The 18,493-nt window shown below is 47.3% G+C and overlaps 1 protein-coding gene across 7 annotated transcripts in view; it reads right to left on the bottom strand.

The window, feature by feature from the left end:
• Positions 1-18,493, bottom strand: part of ST7 (suppression of tumorigenicity 7) — a 207,433-nt gene that overhangs the window by 84,243 nt on the left and 104,697 nt on the right. For all 7 annotated transcript variants that reach the window (XM_039913195.1, XM_039913197.1, NM_001242741.1 and 4 more), the window contains 2 exons: positions 16,278-16,360; positions 2,224-2,383 (listed from right to left, as the gene is read on the bottom strand). In XM_039913195.1, coding sequence (XP_039769129.1) covers positions 2,224-2,383; positions 16,278-16,360 — 243 coding nt within the window. The remainder of the gene's footprint in view (positions 1-2,223; positions 2,384-16,277; positions 16,361-18,493) is intronic.

Raw genomic sequence — 18,493 nt, 5'->3', positions numbered from 1 at the left:
GTCCTCTCTCTACGTCAAAGTGGCTTTGGCTGATCCCTGATATTTTCTGATCCCATTTTCTTCTTCTTACCTCTTCTTTGGAAACTTTCAGCACTTGAAAGACCTCCTAACTACGTGACTGAAAATTCCTCCTCAAAATCACAGGCTTCCGTGAAATAGCTTCCAAAGAGACGAGGCTTTGTGAGAAAACTTGCTGTTTCCAAGGATCACCACCCGTCTCTCAAAGAGGCGACCCCCTGCTTGTCGGGCTTAGGTTCAGCCTTCTGGACTAGGGCTTTGGTTCTCCCAATCAATCGATCAATGGTAACTACTGAGTGCTTCTATGTGCAGAGCAATCTACTAGGCAGTTGAGAGAGTACAACACAATAGAAATGGTAGACAAGGACCTTAGAGTCTAGAAGGGGAGTGTAGTGGGGCTGAAGGAGGGATGAATAGCAAGTGCTTAAACCATACAGGTCCAGGTGTGTGGGAGGCACAGAAGGGAGAGGGAGTAGGGGAAATGAAGGCTTAGCCAGGAAAGGCTGCTTGGAAGAGGTTTGATTTTAATTAGGCTTTGAAGATGGGGGGGAGTGGTGTTCCGTCATATGCGACGGGGAAGGATTTCCAGACCAGAAGGAACTACTTGGGAAAGGGGTCGGCAGCAAGGCAGGTGAGACTAAGGTACTCAGTAGCTTGTTACTAAGTACTAAGTAGGCTGGCGTTAGGGGAGCGAGGTGTGCAGACTGGGTTGTACTGGGAAATCGGCAAGGTAAGGTAAGAGAGGGAGAGGTGCTTTAAAGTGCTTTAAAGCCAACAGTAAGAGACTTCTCTCTGATGCTGAAGGGGATAGGTGACTACTGGAGGTTCTTGTGGAATGGGGAGGTGTAGACTTTGCGGTTCTAAAAAAAAAAATGATCCAGGGAGCAGAGTGAAGTAAGGACTGAAGTGGGGAAAGACAAGAGGCAGGAAGGTCAACAAGGGGGCAGGAAGGTCAAGGCAGGATAGGATAATGCTTGGATCAATGTGATAGCAGTTTGGATGGAGAAGAAAGGGTAGATTTTAGCAATGAAGGTAGAACTGACAGGATTTAGTGAACAGATTGAATATATGGGTTGAAAGAGAGAGATGAGTCGAGGATAATGTCTCGGTTACAAGTTGGGAGACAGGAAGATAATGGTGTTGCCTCTTGTGATGAGATAGACATGGGGCAGATAGGGTTTGGGTGAGAATATGAGGGGCTCTGTTTTGGATATATTAAATTTGAGTTGTAGGCGTGACATCCAAGTAGAAATATCCTGGAAGCAGGGGGAGATGCAAGAATGCAGACGAAGGAGAGAGGGCAGGACTGGAGAGGTATATTTGGGAATCACCTGCATAAAGATGGTAGTTGAAGCCATGAGAGCGAATGAGTTCTTCAAGGGAGTGGGTGTAGACGGAGACTAGACGGGGACCCAGAACTGGGCCTTGAGGAACCCCCACAGTTACAGGGTATGAGGCAGAGGAAGAACCCCCAAAAGGGACTAAGAAGGAGGGGCCAGAGAAAAAGGAGAAGAATCAGGAGAGGACAGTATCAGAGACACCAAGGTTAGATAATGTTTCAACAAAAAGGTGGTGATCCACGGTGCTGAAGGTAGCTGAGAGAACAAGGGGATTAGGATGGAGTAGAGGCCACTGGATCTGGCGAGAAGAAGATCATTGGTGACCTTAGAGAAGGCAGTTTCTGTGGAATGAAGAGGATGGAAGTCACATTGGAGGGGTTCAAATAGAGAATGAGAGGAGAGGAAGTGGAGGCGGTAGGTATACACAACTCTCTCAAGGAGGTTGGAGAGAAATGGGAGAAGGAGATGGGGTGATAACTGGAGAGAGCCGTGGGGTCAAGAGAAGGGTTTTTGGGGGGCTGGGGAGAGATGAGAATGCTTGAAAGCAGTGGGGAAGAAGGCATTTAAAAGTTGAAGATGGTGGCCAGAGAGGGAAAAAGAGAGGGGGTGAGTGTTTTGATAAGGTTTGAAGGAATGGGGTGATAGGCACAGGTGGAGGAGGATACAACTGGACAAGTAGGAGGTCTCCTCTTGAGATACTTCTGGGAAAAATGGGAGAGTCGAAGAGGGAGTGGGAGGAAGGAGGGAAGGTTATAAGGATACCATGCGTGGTGGTTTCAATTTTATCAATCATGGGATAAGTTCTGCGTTTTGGGCCGGGCAGATGAAGGGGGGGCGAGTGAGGTGGCAGAAAAGGCCTACGTACCTGAGACGCTTTGCCTGTTGGAGTCCGAGTCCCCGTTGCTTGGGTTGGAGTTGTTGGGAGAGTTGTTGTCCACCCCACCCAGAAGAGGGCGCAAGTGACTCACGGACACTTGTTCAATGAATGACGTTCCATACTTGCGAAAATACCACCATTCAAAGATCTAGGAGAGAAGCACAAAAACGCAAATAAAGCAAGGCGCTTTCTCTCCGCTCCAATGATCCCCTGGAGCGGGTCTATAAATAGGCTCCTCCGTGGCTCTTTTTCTTTCATTTCTTACAGTTGCCATTTTTAATATCCCTCGCCCCCTACGGAATGCCGGAGTGAAAACGCAGCCTCAATGGAAGGAAATGATTGGGCTCTAATGAGCTGACTGGGGTGGATGGTTTTTCCCTCAAGATTTCCAGGAACTCTGAAGAGCACACCTGATTCTAACGCGGGAGGTGTGTTTCTGAAAATACTCCTTACTGAAAAGCGGTGGGGTCTGGTGGAAAGAGCACAGGCATGGGAGTCAGAGGTTGGGGGTTCTGATTCCAGCTCCACCACTTGTCAGCTGGGTGACTTTGGGCAAGTCACTTAACTTCTCTGGGTCTCAATGACCTCATCTGTAAAATGTCACGTGAGACAACCTGACTGTCCTGTATCTACCCCAGCGCTTAGAACAGTGCATGGCACATAGTAAGCGCTTAACAAACACCATCATCATCTTTATGTCTAAAATGGTTCAATACCTGTTCTACCTCCTGCTTAAACTGTGAACCCCACAGGGGACAGGGACGGTGTGACCACCCCAGCGCTTAGAACAATGCTTGATGCATAGTAAGCACTTAGCATGACTACACCTACACACACACACACACACACACACAGAGTTCCTCCCATCTCACTTTGCTCTATCAAGACAGGCTCATGTTGTAGGGTAAACATTGCCCAAGTCCCTAACAAGGCCCTAGCCAACACAACTACGGGAAATCCATCTTTTGGCAGACGCGAGTTTAGGCACATTTCAGTGGCTGGTGCAGTGAGCAAGGAAAACAGCGAAATCGGCCCGGAAGAGGTTGGTTTCAGCTGGTCTTGGACAGTACCTATGCATTAACAACAACTCATTCTGATGAAACGACAACATTTTGAAGCTAACTTCGAGGAAATGTCCAAATGTTCAGTCTAGGCATTTGGCTGGAACAGAATCTGTCGGCATGTGTGGAATCTGTAATATTTCCTGGTGTGGTGAAAATGGCCACTCCGTTGCTAGCCCTGTACTCTTGGGATAGTCTCTGCTCACAGCAGAAGATGCTTGCATAAGAGATTGGAAATAAATAGGAATCAAACCCCTCCCCAGCCCTTTCTTTTAAAATATCTGTCTCCCCCTCTACACTGTAAGCTCTCCGTGGGCAGGGAACCTGTCTACCAAATCTGTTCTGTTGTACTCTCCCAAGCAGTTAGTATAGTACTCTGCACTCAGTAAGTGCTCAACAAATGACTGATTGATAAGTGGGTCCCGTCAGTGTAATCCACTGTGGGACGAAGAACCACGGCCGAAGCGTGAGGGAAGGGTTGATTATTGATCTCCTTGTTGCCGCTGGGCCCAGAAATCCTAGAGGGCATAGCTAACCCTCACATTCACCTGAGAAGACAATCACTCATATTTACTGAGTACTTGTTGTGAACAGAGCACTGAATCACCTTACTGTGTTTTTATTTGTTGCTTTTTTTATGTTATCTGTTAAGCACTTACTATGTGTCAAACACTGTTTAGAGAAGCAGCGTGGCACAGTGGAAAGAGCTCGGGCTTTGGAGTCAGGGCTCATGAGTTCGAATCCCAGCTCTGCCACTTGTCAGCTGTGTGACTGTGGGCAAGTCACTTAACTTCTCTGTGCCTCAGTTCCCTCATCTGTAAAATGGGGATTAAGACTGTGAGCCCCACGTGGGACAACCTGATTCCCCTGTGTTTACCCCAGCGCTTAGAACAGTGCTCTGCACATAGTAAGCGCTTAACAAAGCCCAACATTATTAAACACTGTTCTAAGCACTAGGGTAGGTATAAGTTAATTAGGTCAGAAACAGTCCCTGTCCCACACAGGGTTCACAGTTAAAAGCTTTTTGTTTTTGAAAAAATGGCATTTGTTAAGCCTTACTATGTGCCGGGCACTGTATAAACTCTGGGGTAGATATAAGATAATCAAGTTGGACTTAATCCCCATTTAACAAATGAGGTAACTGAGGCACAGAGAACTGAAGTAACTTGCCCAAGGTTACACAGCATACACCTGGGGGTGCCTGGATTAGAACCCAGATCCTTCCAACGCCCAGGCCCGTGCTCTATGCATTAGGCCATGTTGCTTCTAAAGATGAGGATAAAATACCTGTTTTCCCTCTTAAACTGTGAGCCTAATGTAGGATAGGGATTGTGTCTGATCTGATCACCTTGTAGCTCTCCTAGTGCTTAGCACATAGTCAGCGTTTAACAAAAGCTATCATCATTATTATGATGGGACAGAGCAGAAAATTCCCTTGTAAGAGTGTGACGCAGGGCAGGTGTGAGGGAGGACAGGAAGAAGCCAGAAATGTAGACAGAGGCTAACGCTATTTGCCCCTTTGCCTCTGGGGTCATTCCAGGGCCTAAACCCCTTTGCCTCTGGGATTATCCAGGCCCTAAAGCCTCTTGGGATGAGTTCAAGACTGGGAGTCAGAAGAGCTGGGGTCTAATTCCGGCTCCACCTCTGTCTGCTGTGTGACCTTGGGCAAGTCTCTTCTCTATGCTTCAGTTGCCTCATCTGTAAAATAGGACCTAAATATCTCTTCTCCCTCCCCTTTAGACTGTGAGACCCATGTGAGAAAGGGATTGTGTCCAATCTGATTATCTTGTATCTATCCCAGTGCTTAGTCCTGAAGAACACTTAACAAACACCACAATTACTATTATTAAAATTCTTCTGCGGTGGAAACGCTGAGTGCAACCCCAAAAATCAACTACACCTGCTGGGTCATCCAACGGCATCAAAATAAGATTTTTGGTCTACAAATTCTGGCTGTCTTCCCCATAGAAAACAAAATTAATGGCACTGGGGTTTATTGGTAATATAAAATCAAATCAACATTCGGTTGGGTCCCATATCTTATCTCTCCCACACCTGAGGTAGCTGAAACTCCCTTTGAAGATAATGGGGCAGGGGATCAAAAGAGGCCCCTGCTGATGCGAGACTTGAATAAGCTTTCTAATTGGCTGGTGCAATAAATTAGTGAGTGCTGTGAATCACTAAAGAGGCCAAAGGATAATACCATACCACCTGCCCAATCCTCAAAATGGCAGACACAAGAAAAAGCATGAACATTTCCAGGAAGAGGAGAGGAGGGGATGCCCAGCCCTGAGCACCTTTCACTCAAACAAGGCCCCATTTCACATCTTGGGAAACTGAGCGTGAGACACTCGGCGAGCCTTGCCCTGTGACAATGATTATCCTGCATCCTTAATATGCCCCTGCTGATTTCAGATTTCCTTCAGTGCATGGAAGCATTGACCCTAACAATGGTCATGATAGCCCTAAGGTCTGGGGTAGATATTTGATCATCAGTACCTGTCCCACATGGGGCTCAAGTGGGCAAGGTCTACTGTCTTTTACCTACGTTCTGGGTGAGAAATTCTGACTCGCCGTAAGCAACGGTTGTTTCATGCAGATGGCCACATTGCTGAGCTCTGGCCAACATGAACCTAGACCTGGTTGGGGAACTGAGAGGTCACGATGTCCATCCCCCTGCTTCCAAAGAGGGTGACACCTAAAGCTTCCCCCCAAGGGAAGCCAGTCAGTCAATGAATCAATCAGTAGCGTTTATTGAACATCTATTATGGGTAGAGCACCATACTAAGCACTTAGGAGAGTACAAGAGAATTAGCAGACATGATCCATTTGGATTTATACCCTTTATTCATCCCACCTTCAATCTCATAGCCCTTATGTACATTTCCATAATTCAACTGAATGTCTATCTGCCCCACTAGACTGAAAGCTCATTGTGGGCAGGGAATGTGTCAATCAACTCTGTTATACTGTACTATACTCCCAAGCGCTCAGTAGTGTCCTGCACACAGTAAGCGCTCAATAAATATGACTGAGTTATGATCCTTGCCATCAAGGAACTTAAATCTAGAGAGAGAGAGACAAACCCTAAAAGAAAGATGATAGGAAGAAGGAAAGAGAGATATTACATGAGTTACTGCTTTTGTACTAGTGGTATGTAACATGTGTACACAAGTGATATAGGATGATTTGACTACTTAAATGGTTAGATTAATCAATCAGTGGTATCTATTGAGGGCTTACTATGCGTACAACACTGTACTTAGCTCTTGGGAGAGTACAATGCAACAGAATTACCAGACACATTCTTGGCGCAGAAAGGCTGATCTGACCGTAGGGGAGATTAGAAATAATTAGAAAAGGTCTCCCGGAAATAATAACATTTCATTAGAGCTCTGAAGCTCACTGTGGGCCGGGAAATATGTTTATCAACTCTGTTGTATTGTACTCTCCCAAGTGCTTAGTACCGTGCAGGAGTTTTATGGTTTAAATGCCATTTAAAAATAAATATTTTTGTTTAAAAAAAAAAAAGGGCTGAATGCACACGAGACAGAGCTGAGGCCTCTCACAGCCCTTACTGTACTGATACAACTCTTCTCTTCTCCCGCTGCCCTGAGAGGAGAGTGAATGAGTGTGCTATTGTTAACAGGGAAAATGACTTGTACCTCTTAAAAATAATAGCACTTTAAATTTGTCCAGTGCTTGCATTTTCCCCAAGCGCGTTCCCTTCAATTACCTCATGTCATTCTCCCGATATCTCTGTGAGATAGGGAGAGGTAGGCAGTGTTATTTACAGACGGGGAAGCCGTGGCCCACTTACCCGAGATTACTCAGCAGGCCGGTGGCAGAGCTACGACTGAAACAAACCAGGTCAGTCGGTCCATCGTATTATTGAGCACTTACTCTGTGCAGCGCACTGTCCTAAGCACTTGGGAGAGTATGATATAACAACATAACACACACTCCCTGCCCACGACGACCAGCAACCACGGTTGAGGCTCAGAGCTGAGCGACAGTGAAGAAGCGGGAGTGCTAGCGGCAGCAACGACCAAAGTCGCCTGCCTAACCTTCAGCAGCAGGAGAGAAGAGGGCCTTCTTTTAAGGCCCAGAGAGGGTGGTGGTCGCCGATGACCCCCTAGTCCAACGACCGTCTGTAGGTGCCACCGTCTGTACGTGAAAGTGATGCTAACTACAGTGCTTTGCCCACAAAAGTGTGCTCAACAAGTACCACTGATGGATCGACGGATGATTCGGTTTCACTGGGAGAAAGCCTAGAATATGAATCCTAACTGCCCCGTTTTGGACTTTTGCCCAGCTCACAGCTGGATTTGTTCCATTACAGGTGATCTATAGGTTGGCCCTCATTCTCATTCATTCATTCAGTGGTATTTATTGAGCACTTACCGTGTGCAGAGTACTGTACTACGCGCTTAGAAGAGTACAATACAACAATAAACAGACTCCAGACAGTCCAGAGGGGGAGACAGACATTAATGTAAATCAGGACATCACAGATGTGTATATAAGGGCGTCTCTCACTGCAAAACTCCTTGCCCACACCCTCTCTTGCCTAGAATTCTCTCCCACTTCACCACTGCTCTCCCCAGCTCCAAGGTCCTTTTAAAATCACATCTCCAGGAGGTCTTCCCTGATTAATGTCTTTTCTCTCCCTCCCCGTCACTACAGCACTTCCATATATCACTTATGTACTTGGGTACTCACCTCTCCCTCCCCACTCTAAGCACTTCTGCATAGACCTTTAAACTCTCTTTTTTATGGTATTGTTAAGTGCTTACTATGTGTCAGGGACTGTACTAAGTACTGGGGTTGATACAAGATTATCAGGTTGGATACATCCATTCCCCACTTGGGGCTCACAGCTTTAATCCCCATTTTCCAGAGGAGGTAACTGAGGCACAGATAATTTAAATGAATTGCGCAAGGTTACACAGCAGACAAGTGGCAGAGCCAGTATTAGAACTCAGGTCCTCCAATCCCCCAGGCCCGGGGTCTTTCCACTAGGCCATGCCACTTTTCTGCCTTCCCTGTTACCTGTAATTTGATTTGAGCCTCTGTTCCCCTGCTAGACTGTAAGCTTCTTGAGAGTGGGGATCTTGTCATAACTTTACTGTACTCTTTCTTGATTGTACTCTGCACAGAGTAAGCACTCAAAAAATACTATTGATGGTTAACTTTGCAATAATTCACTCTAACCAACTTTTCTCTGCTGCAACTCCAGAGTCGACAGTGGCCCTACAACCATATCAGGAGAGAGAGTCTATCACCAAGAATCCAAGAAAAATAGCTCACTGCCAAACAGGAGATTTTCAATACTCAAAGTAGGATAAATGCAAACTCAACAGATGAGAAGCTAGAAGCTGACCCGTACGGTGAGCAACAACCTTGGAGTTTTGAGTACCAAAAAACTGTAACTTCTTTATTCCTTTAGGATGTCACCTTATCTCTGTGGCCCCTTGTCCCCAGGTCTGACATCAATTACTGCCTCCTCTATCACCAACCACTCCCTAGGGGATGTAGAGGATGACAATACGATCCAGTTTCCTCTAAACTTCTTGAGCTTTCTAAGGAAAAGCCTATGAAGAAAAGAGGAGGGAGGGAGGAAGAGAGGATGGGAGAAAGGTAAGCAAGTGAAAAAAGGAGTGGGATGTTGGCAAAAGAAAAGGAAAGGAACCAGAGAAGGTTAGAAGGTTAAGAGGAGAGGGAGGGAGGGAGGGAAAAAGGGATGAGGCCAAACCTTGAAGTTAGTGGGGAAGAAAGGTGACCAGGGAGAAGTTGGGAGTTAGAGACCTGTGGAGGTTTGAAGAAGGGACTTTTTCACTGTTCTAGAGCTCTGGGTGCCTGAATTCTGAGTCCATCAAGGTCTCAACCAGTGACCACTTCCGGAAGACTGAGCTCCTGAGAACTGGAAAGAATATTTCAGGATGTCCTCAGCCACTGAGTACACATTGGTTGCCGGGCAGTTAGTCCTCCAGATTTCCCTATCGATGCACACTGTTTCATCATCAGGAAACTCATGATGCAATCAATGTCTTTCTTGACAACCCATCGCACACATTTTGGTCCTGATGCAATACATGCTGTACCTCTTCGCTCCCAAAGCCCTATTCCAGGGAGATGCTGCCGCCTCTTTGGATTGTCCCCAAGAAAAGGAAAAGATTCTCGGTTTGGCAAACTGGTTCTGTGCCCCTTTTTTCTTTAATGATATTTGTTAAGCTCTTACAACGTGCCAGGCAATGTTCTAAGGATTCTCGGTTTGGCAAACTGGTTCTGTGTCCCCTTCGCTTTTTTTTAATGGCATTTGTAAGTGCATGAGGGAACTGAAGCCCAGAGAAGTTTAGTGACTAGCCCAAGGTCCCGCAGTGGACAAGTGGCAGAGGTGGAATTAGAACCCCGGAACTCTAACTCCCAGGCCCACGCTCTATCCACTAGACTAGACTACTTCTCTGGGGGCTGGTACGATCCTAGCTGGGGAAGTACATCGCCAGGAAAGCAGCCTGCCTTCCCCGCCGCCTGCGGTGTGAGGCCCCTGCTCCTTTTCCTCCTCCCCATCTGGCATCCACAGCCATTGCCCCCAGACCCGGCCAGGCCTGGGGGCCTTCAGAGGCCCATCTGCTCTTTCACCTGCCATAGACCCAGGAGGTTTCTGGGGCTGCTGAGAAGCTGAGACCAATCCAGGATCTGGGCTCTCTGGCAATCTCCGCTGCCTCCTGCTAGCCGTCCCCTGTGGCTTCTCACCCTTCTCCCTCTAGAGCTGTTGCCAGGGAAACCCAGGGGCCTTGAGGACTGCACATGACCTGGGAGACTGCTGCTTCCTGGTCACTCTGTGGGGGAGGGCGATGTCCAGGTGCTCTGCACCCCGTGTCTTCCAGCACCCCACTGCCATAGCCCAAGATGTCCTCCCTGAGAAAGCCCTCTTTTTTCCAACTTTCTCTCTCTCTTTAATGGTATTTGCCATCTGCCCCCCCTTTCCCTCTGCTCCTCCTCCCCTCCCTTCCCCCTCCCCCCCTTCCCCTTCCCCTCCTCTCAGCCCTGTGCTCATTTGCATATATTATTTATTACCCTCTTTATTTTGTTAATGAGGTGTATATCTCCTTGATTCTATTTATCTTGATGATGTCTTGTTTTGTTTTGTTCTGTTTTGCTTTGCTGTCTGTCTCCCCCGTTTAGACTGTGAGGCCGTGATTGGGCAGGGATTGTCCCTATCTGTTGCCAAATTGTACATTCCAAGCGCTTAGTACAGTGCTCTGCACATAGTAAGCGCTCAATAAATACTATTGAATGAATGAATTTACTAAGTGCTTACTATGTGCCAGGCACTGTACTTAAGCACTGGGTTGGCTTCACCATAATTAGGTTGACCCCAGTCCCTGTCCCACTTAGAGCTCATGGTCCTAATCCCCATTTTATATCTGAGGTAACTGAGACACAGAGAAGTTAAGGGACTTGCCCAAGGTCACACAGCAGACAAGTGGGAGACCGGAGTTTAGAACTCAGTTCCTCTAATTACCAGGCCCGTGGCTCTATCCACTAGTCCACGTTGCTTCTTCCCTTCTGTGTTGTCTAAACACTTGGAACTTTACCCTTTGGGTATTATGATATTCACCCCACCTTCAGCACCACAACACTTATCTACACATCTGTAACATTCATATATATTAATGTCTGTCTCCCCCTCTAGACTTTTAGCTCGTTGTAGGCAGGGAACATGTCTATCAACTCTGGGGTACCATCCTCTCCCAGTTGCTTCGTACAGTGCTCGGCACACAGATAGCACTCAATAAAAAAGCACTGATTAAGTGATGGGTGGTCCCTTGCCAGCCCCGCCTGACTCCGGATGGGGCAAAGATGCAGGACTTCTCCACCCACCCAGGATTTTGCCCAGTTTCTGCTCCGTTTCAGGAGTTTACCACCTCACAGGCATGGACCCATAATACTTCTCTTAATGCCTTCTTGGAAGGGGGAGCTTACATCCTCCAGATTATGAAGTCCTCGAGGGCAAGGACAGCGCTGTCCTTTCCCAGCAGGTTCCCAGTGCAATGTTCTGCACATCACTGATGTCCAGTTCAGAACTTTACACGTAGCAGGGGCCTAGAACAGTCCTCTGCACCTCAAAGGGACCCAGTAGAGTGTTCTACATAGCCCACACTCAATACAGTGTTCTTACCAAAACTGTGGGGAGGAGAGAGGAAGGAAGGGAGAAAGGGAGGAAGGGAGGAAGTATGGGAGGGAAAGAGGGAGGGAGGGACAGAAAAGAAAGGAAGGAAGTGAGGGAAGAAAGATGGAATGAAGAAAGGAATGGAGGAAGGGAGGAAGCAAGAAAGGAAAGAACAAAGGAAGGAACCCCAGGTAGCTTAGCTACAGGAGTTTGTTTATGCTGTTTCTTCTGCCTCCCCTCTTGGCTTTGATGCCATGGAGGGCCAGGATCAGGGTCCTGTGTAGAGTAGAATCCCGAATGATCCCTTCCCAGAGCCCAGCCATGTTTTGGAGGCTGGATCTAACAGTAATAATAATTGTGGTATTTCTTAGAGAAGCAGCGTGGCTCAGTGGAAAGAGCCCGGGCTTTGGAGTCAGAGGTCATGAGTTCAAATCCCGGCTCTGCCACTTGCCAGCTGTGTGACTGTGGGCAAGTCGCTTCACCTCTCTGTGCCTCAGTTACCTCATCTGTAAAATGGGGATGAAGTCTGTGAGCCCCACGTGGTACAACCTGATTCCCCTGTGTCTACCCCAGCACTTAGAACAGTGCTCTGCACATAGTAAGCGCTTAACAAATACCATCATTATTATTAAGCACTTACTATGTGCCAGACATTGTACTAAGCAGTGGGGTGGACACCAGCAAATTGGGTTGAGCACAGTCCCTGTCCCACGAGGGGCTCACAATCTCAATCCCCATTTTACAGATGAGGTAAGGTACAGAGAAGTTAAGTGACTTGCCCAAGGTCACACAGCAGACGAACGGCAGAGTCGGGATTAGAACCCATGACCTCCTGACTCCCTGACTCCCAGACCCGTGCTCTATCCATTACACAGTGCTGCTTCTCATGGGGCTTCTAATACCTGTGGTGCTTCTAATACTCATGGTGCTGCTTCTAATGCCCACTGAAAGCTGCCTGACCACAGACATTAAGTAACTGCCACGCAACAACCCGGCTAATCAATCAATGGTATCTACTGAGCACCCACTGCGTGCCGAACACTGCACTAAGCATTCAGGAGAGTACAATACAACCGAGTCGGTGGACCCGATCCGGACTTCTAACGACCTTACCGACTAGAGGGGGAGACAGGCATTAATATAAATCAATAATTTACAGATAGGTTCATAAGAGCTGCAGGGCGGAGGATGGGATGAATACCAGACGCAGTTCCGGAAGCCCAGCTTCCTCCCTGAAGCAACTGTGGTTTGTTCCAGGGCTTTCTGGAGAAGGATGGGGGAGACAGGAAGATGAGCCAGTTACCTTGTCTGGACTCCGTACCCCTCTGCACCCCACTGCCGTGGCCCAAGAAGTCTTCCCCAAGGAAGCCCTCTTTCCGTTGACTCTATCTTTTTTTAAAATTGGTATCTGTTAAGCACCAACTATGTGCCGGGCACTATACTTTGGCACCGGGGTAGAAGCAACTAGCTAGTTCCGTTCAAAGCAGCCCGGCTGAAGTGGGCTCCGAGAAACGACGTTCCTTTCACCACAGTCTGCCTGCCAGGGATTAACACCCAAACTTAAGCCACTGGGACCTGGCTTCATGCCGGCCTCCAAGACGACAATAGGAAGGGACGCAGATGAAGGACCCTTAGCTGGCCTGCCTGTCACCTCCCTGGAATCTCCTTTGAAATCGAATCCACACTCGTCCCCACAGCCAGTAGCTGGCTTCCGCCTGAGACTGCCAAGAAAGACCAGTAGAGGGGCGGGGGAAAATAAGGTGCCTCGGCAACTGAAAATTCTCTTTTTAAAACAATCTGTTTCTAGTGGTTCAGCTAAACGCGTTACATCAAGTACGCACGCTCCTAGGTAAGGAATGTTTTCACGCTGAGGTGGGAATCTGCAGCTCGACGATTAAAGAGCCAAAATCATTTGAAAAACGGTGGGGGCCACAATATACACCAAGTGGTTTGAATTGCTCAAATATTGAAAAAGTATTGCCCATCCTCCAAAAGGCTCCTATTTGTTCTCACTTTCCCTCATGGTTTGGGATAGAATGGGCTCCTGGGAATCAATGAGTCCCTCTCTGTGTTGTCCCTGGAGGCTGAAGCGGGTGGAGGGAGAGAGGTGGAGAACCTGAATTGTGAGAACAAAGTGGTGCACTTGATCTGAGGCTGGCTGAGCGTTTAACAAATCCATAATTACTTAATAAAAAATTACACATGGCTTGATGCCTACTCCACCACCCTTAGCCTTATTAATATGTCCATCAGCATACTCCATTAAATAAGAACTGTGGTATTTTTAAACATTTACTATGAGAGAGGTGGCGCGTTCTGGGAGAGATGCGTCTATGGTGTCGCTACGGGTCGGAGATGACTCGATAGCCTATCACAAGACAAGCACTGTTCTAAGCACTGGGGGAGATACAAGATTACCAGGTCAGAGAAAATCCCTGACCCACATGGAGCTTACAATCTAAGAAGCAGGGATGACAGGTATTGAATTCCATTTTATAGATGAGGAAACTGGGGTTCGGACAAGTTTAGTAGCTTTCCAAGGTCACACAGCATGCAAGTGGTAAAGCTGAGGTTAGAAGCCAAGCCCATACTCATTCCATTAAACAAAACTGCTTCTCATTTATTAACTCGATTAGTCCCTTTCCACACTCTTGCTGTTACCAGTTTTATCTAGTTTGCCTTCTGCTCCCACTGTATACATTACTTATGTATGCCTGTTTCCTTAATTAGATTGTAAGGTCCTCGTTAACGGAAACCATGTCTTTGACTTTTAACTGTACTTTCCCAAGCCCGTAATTCAATGTCACGCACACCCAATAGTTGCTCAATAAATACTACGAAATGAAGGAATACATAAAAAACCTTTAGATAGCTTTTGTTTTAGGTGTGGAAAGCACTTAAGGAGAGCTTTTTTTTTTTTTTTGCCCCCAAGATCAAGGAATCCCATAAATTCCCTTTTTTTAAAAATGAACTTTGTTAAGCACTTACTTACTATGAGCCAGGCATTGTTCTAAGCACTGGGGTAGATTCAAGCTAATCATATTGGACACAGTCCATGTCCATCCTGGCATTCACAGTCTTAATCCCCATTTTACAGATAAGGTAACTGAATCACAGAGAAGTTAAGTGACTTGCTCAAAGTCACACAGCAGACAAGTGGTGGAGTCAAGATTAATACTACTACTAATAATAATGTTGGCATTTGTTAAGCGATTTCTATGTGCCAAGCACTGTTCTAAGCGCTGAGGTAGATAATCATGTTGTAATAATAATAATAATAATGTTGGTATTTGTTAAGCGCTTACTATGTGCAGAGCACTGTTCTAAGCGCTGGGGTAGACACAGGGGAATCAGGTTGTCCCACGTGGGGCTCACAGTCTTCATCCTCATTTTACAGATGAGGTAACTGAGGCCCAGAGAAGTTAAGTGACTTGCCCACAGTCACACAGCTGACAGGTGGCAGAGCCGGGGTTCGAACTCATGAGCTCTGATTCCAAAGCCCAGGCTCTTTCCACTGCGCCACGCTGCTTCCCCACTTAATGTTAATGTTAATGCTTCCCCACTTAATGTTAATGTTAATGTTGTCCCACTTAAGGCTCACCGCCTTCATCCCCATTTTACAGATGAGGTAACTGAGGCACAGAGAAGTTAAGTGACTTGCCCATGGTCACACAGCTGACAAGCAGCGGAGCAGGGATTAGAACTCATGACCTCTGACTCCCAAGCCCGTGCTCTTTCCATTAAGTCATGCTGCTTCCTAACCAGGTCTTCTGACTCCCAGGCCTGTGCTCTTTCCTCAAGACATACATGCTGCTCCCTGTGGGCAGGGATCGTGTCTATTAACTCTATTGCACTGTACTCTCCCAAGCACTTAGTCAAGTGCTCCCAACTCCAAGAGGCCTTCCCACACTTCGCCCTCTATTTCTCCTATCTGCCCTTCCCTCTGCATCGACCATTCTTTCATTCTACTGTATTTATTGAGCACTTACTGTGTGCTGAACACTGTACTGAGCACTTGAAAAGTGAATTTCAGCAATAAAGACAATTCCTGCCCACACCGGGCTTACATCTAGTAGGGAGGAATGATGTTATTTGTTAAGCGCTAAGTGCCAAGCACTGTTCTAAGCGCTGGGGTAGATGAAAGGTAATCAGGGTATCCCATGTGGGGCTCACAGTCTTAATCCCCATTTTACAGATGAGGAAACTGAGGCCCAGCGAAGTGAAGTGACTTGCCCAAGGTCACTCAGCAGACCAGTGGAGGAGCCGGGATTAGAACCCACCTCCTCTGACTCCCATGCCCGTGCTCTTTCCACTAAGCCATGCTGAACTTGGAAGTGTGCCCCCTCAAGCACTTTGATCCCCCAGTCCCACAATAGTTATGAAAATATCCTGATACCCTACTATTTTTCCTACCCCTAGTCTCCCCCTCCCCCCACGTAGACTGTAAACTCCTTATAGACAGGGATCATGTCTACCAACTCCATTATGCTGCACTTTTCCAAGCACTTCGTACAGTGCTCTGCACATAGGAGGCACTCCATAAATAGTAATAGTTGATCAATTGATTGATAGTGCTGGCATCCAGTAAGCACTCACTACCTAACAACAACTGATTGATTGATAGTGCTTGGCACATAGTAAGCGTTGCTCAATAAATACCACCGACTGATAGACTGATAGCCTGACGAGGCCCAAATCTAGGAGCAGAACACAGAGAAGTGCACCTCAACTGACCTCCAGTTGCCACTCCCCTAAGGGGTCACATATCAATTTTTCAAGGTGAAAATAAGGTTTCCAGTACTTACCAAAATGAGCCCCGAGATTAACGAGGACGTGCCTGTCAGGGCAACATAGAACTTGGGCGTTAATGTGTTCAAAAACATACTCACTGAAAAGAGAAAAAAAAAAAAAACAAGGTACATGTGAGTGCATCGGTCAGAGAGGCGTCTTCTCATTCTTTCGGGTTGTACTGTGTATCCCCAGTGACTAAGGATCCCTCGAGTGGCTGCCCCGAGACCAAGGACTAGTTTTGTAAAACAGACGGGTGACGGTAATGAGCAAGTCTTCCCAAGTTGTGAGGAAAGACACCCCCCAGCGCTCTTCATTTCGGAGCCCAAAAGAGTCAGCTCCCTCTGACACAAATCCAGAGGTAGGGAGCCTGCAGAGAAAGCTGGGCAAGAGGAGAGTGGAGTTGTTTCATCCAGCACAATGCCTTAGATGGTTTCTGAGATTATTCAAGAGAGACAGGGTCCCTCTCCCTCTTCCAGTATATCCACCTCGACATTCCCTTCTCCACTGATGACTCTTTTAGGCTGGGAGCCCCACATCCTGAGATGCAGCAAACCTTCCAGGAGAAGCCACCTGCCCCAACTCCAGCCTCTAATGGCAGATGGGCCCAACCTCTGCCTGAATTTGCCTATGGTCCCAGGGGGATCCCCTTTGGCCCGGGTCAGAGCTATCCCGTCAGCAACCTGGCTCCCTTCACCGGAAGGAAAGTGGGGCACCCGGTTCAAGATTTCAAGGAGACATGCAAATAAAGAGGTTCTCCCTTGGACACAGTCACTGGTCTACACATACCCAGGGCCAAGGAGTATTTGAATTGGGCAAGTAAGAAACTGAGGATTCCCTTCACGACCCTGTCAGTGTAATTTAAGAGGCAAAGCGGCATGGCCTAGTGGAAAGAGGACAGACCTCTGAGGCAAAAGACCTGGATTCTAATCCTAGCTTCCTCACTTGTCTGCTGTTAAACTTGGGCAAGTCGCTTCAGTTCTCTGTGCCTCACTTACCTCATCTGTAAAATGGGGATTGAGACCGTGAGCTCCATGTGGAACATGGATGATGTCTAACCTGATTATCTGGTATCCACCCCAGGGTTTAGTACAGTGTCTGGCACATAGCAAGTTCTTAACTAATACCATTTAAAAAGAAAATCGGTCTGATCGATGTATTCAAGCTGGTACATTTTCAATATCCTACAGGGCTGCTCTCCATTCTAATTATCACCGCCTGACATTACTCTCAGGTCGGCTCTTTATGAAGACACAAGGCAACGCATTAGTCCAGACCCCACTAGGACTACCGGGTTTCCTCCTCCCGTGCCAATTCGCAAGGCCTTGAGCTTCCCTGACTGTCCATATGCTCGATGGAAGACCCCCTGAAATCTGTAGATGTTGTACAACATAATGGCTTGCATCGATTCTCAGCAGCTAGGGTTCGCCATCTTCTTGTTTTTTCAAGATTGGTAACACTGAAGTATTATTTTATTAACGTTCCGTGGGACCTGTTAATCATTTAGGTGCTTTGAACTTTGTGCTCAACACTGAGGAAGACTTGCAAGATAGATTGGACATGGTCAGGTTATGCGACACCCCGGAGGTAACGTTAACCTTCTCACCGTGCCTCGATCTCACCTATCTCGCCACCGACCTCTCCTCCACGTCCTGCCTCTGGCCTGGAACATCCGCCCTCTTCATATCCGACAATCGCGCTCTCCCCACCTTCAAAGCCTGATTGAAGGCATATCTCTTCCAGGAGGTCTTCCCTGCCTAATCCCTCCTTTCCTCTTCTTCTGCATAGCCCTGACTTGCTCCCGTTATTCATCCCCCTTTCAAGCCCCACAGCACTTTTGTACATACCTGTAATTTCATTTATTTGTATTAATGTCTGTCTCTCCCTCTAATTGCAAGCTCATTGTGGGCAGGGAACGGGTCTGTTATATTGTACTCTCCCAAGTGCTTAGTACAGTGCTCTGCACACAGTAAGCGCTCAATAAATACAACCGACTTACTGACTGATACAGTCCCTCTGCCACCTGGGACTCACAACAGAAGAGGAAGCAGCGTGGCTTAGCGGAAAGAGCATGGGCTTGGGAGGCAGAGGTCGTGGGTTCTAATCCCAGCTCTGCCACTTGTCAGCTGTGTGACTTTGGGCAAGTCACTTGACTTCTCTGTGCCTTAGTTACCTCATCTGTAAAATGGAGATTAAGACTGTGAGCCCCGCGTGGGACAACCTGATTACCTTG

This window comes from Ornithorhynchus anatinus, chromosome 10 (genome assembly GCF_004115215.2).
Source record: "Ornithorhynchus anatinus isolate Pmale09 chromosome 10, mOrnAna1.pri.v4, whole genome shotgun sequence".
In the NCBI taxonomy this organism is placed as follows: domain Eukaryota; kingdom Metazoa; phylum Chordata; class Mammalia; order Monotremata; family Ornithorhynchidae; genus Ornithorhynchus; species Ornithorhynchus anatinus.
Note: the sequence above shows the minus strand (reverse complement) of the source record. Positions and strands in the feature narration are given on the sequence as shown.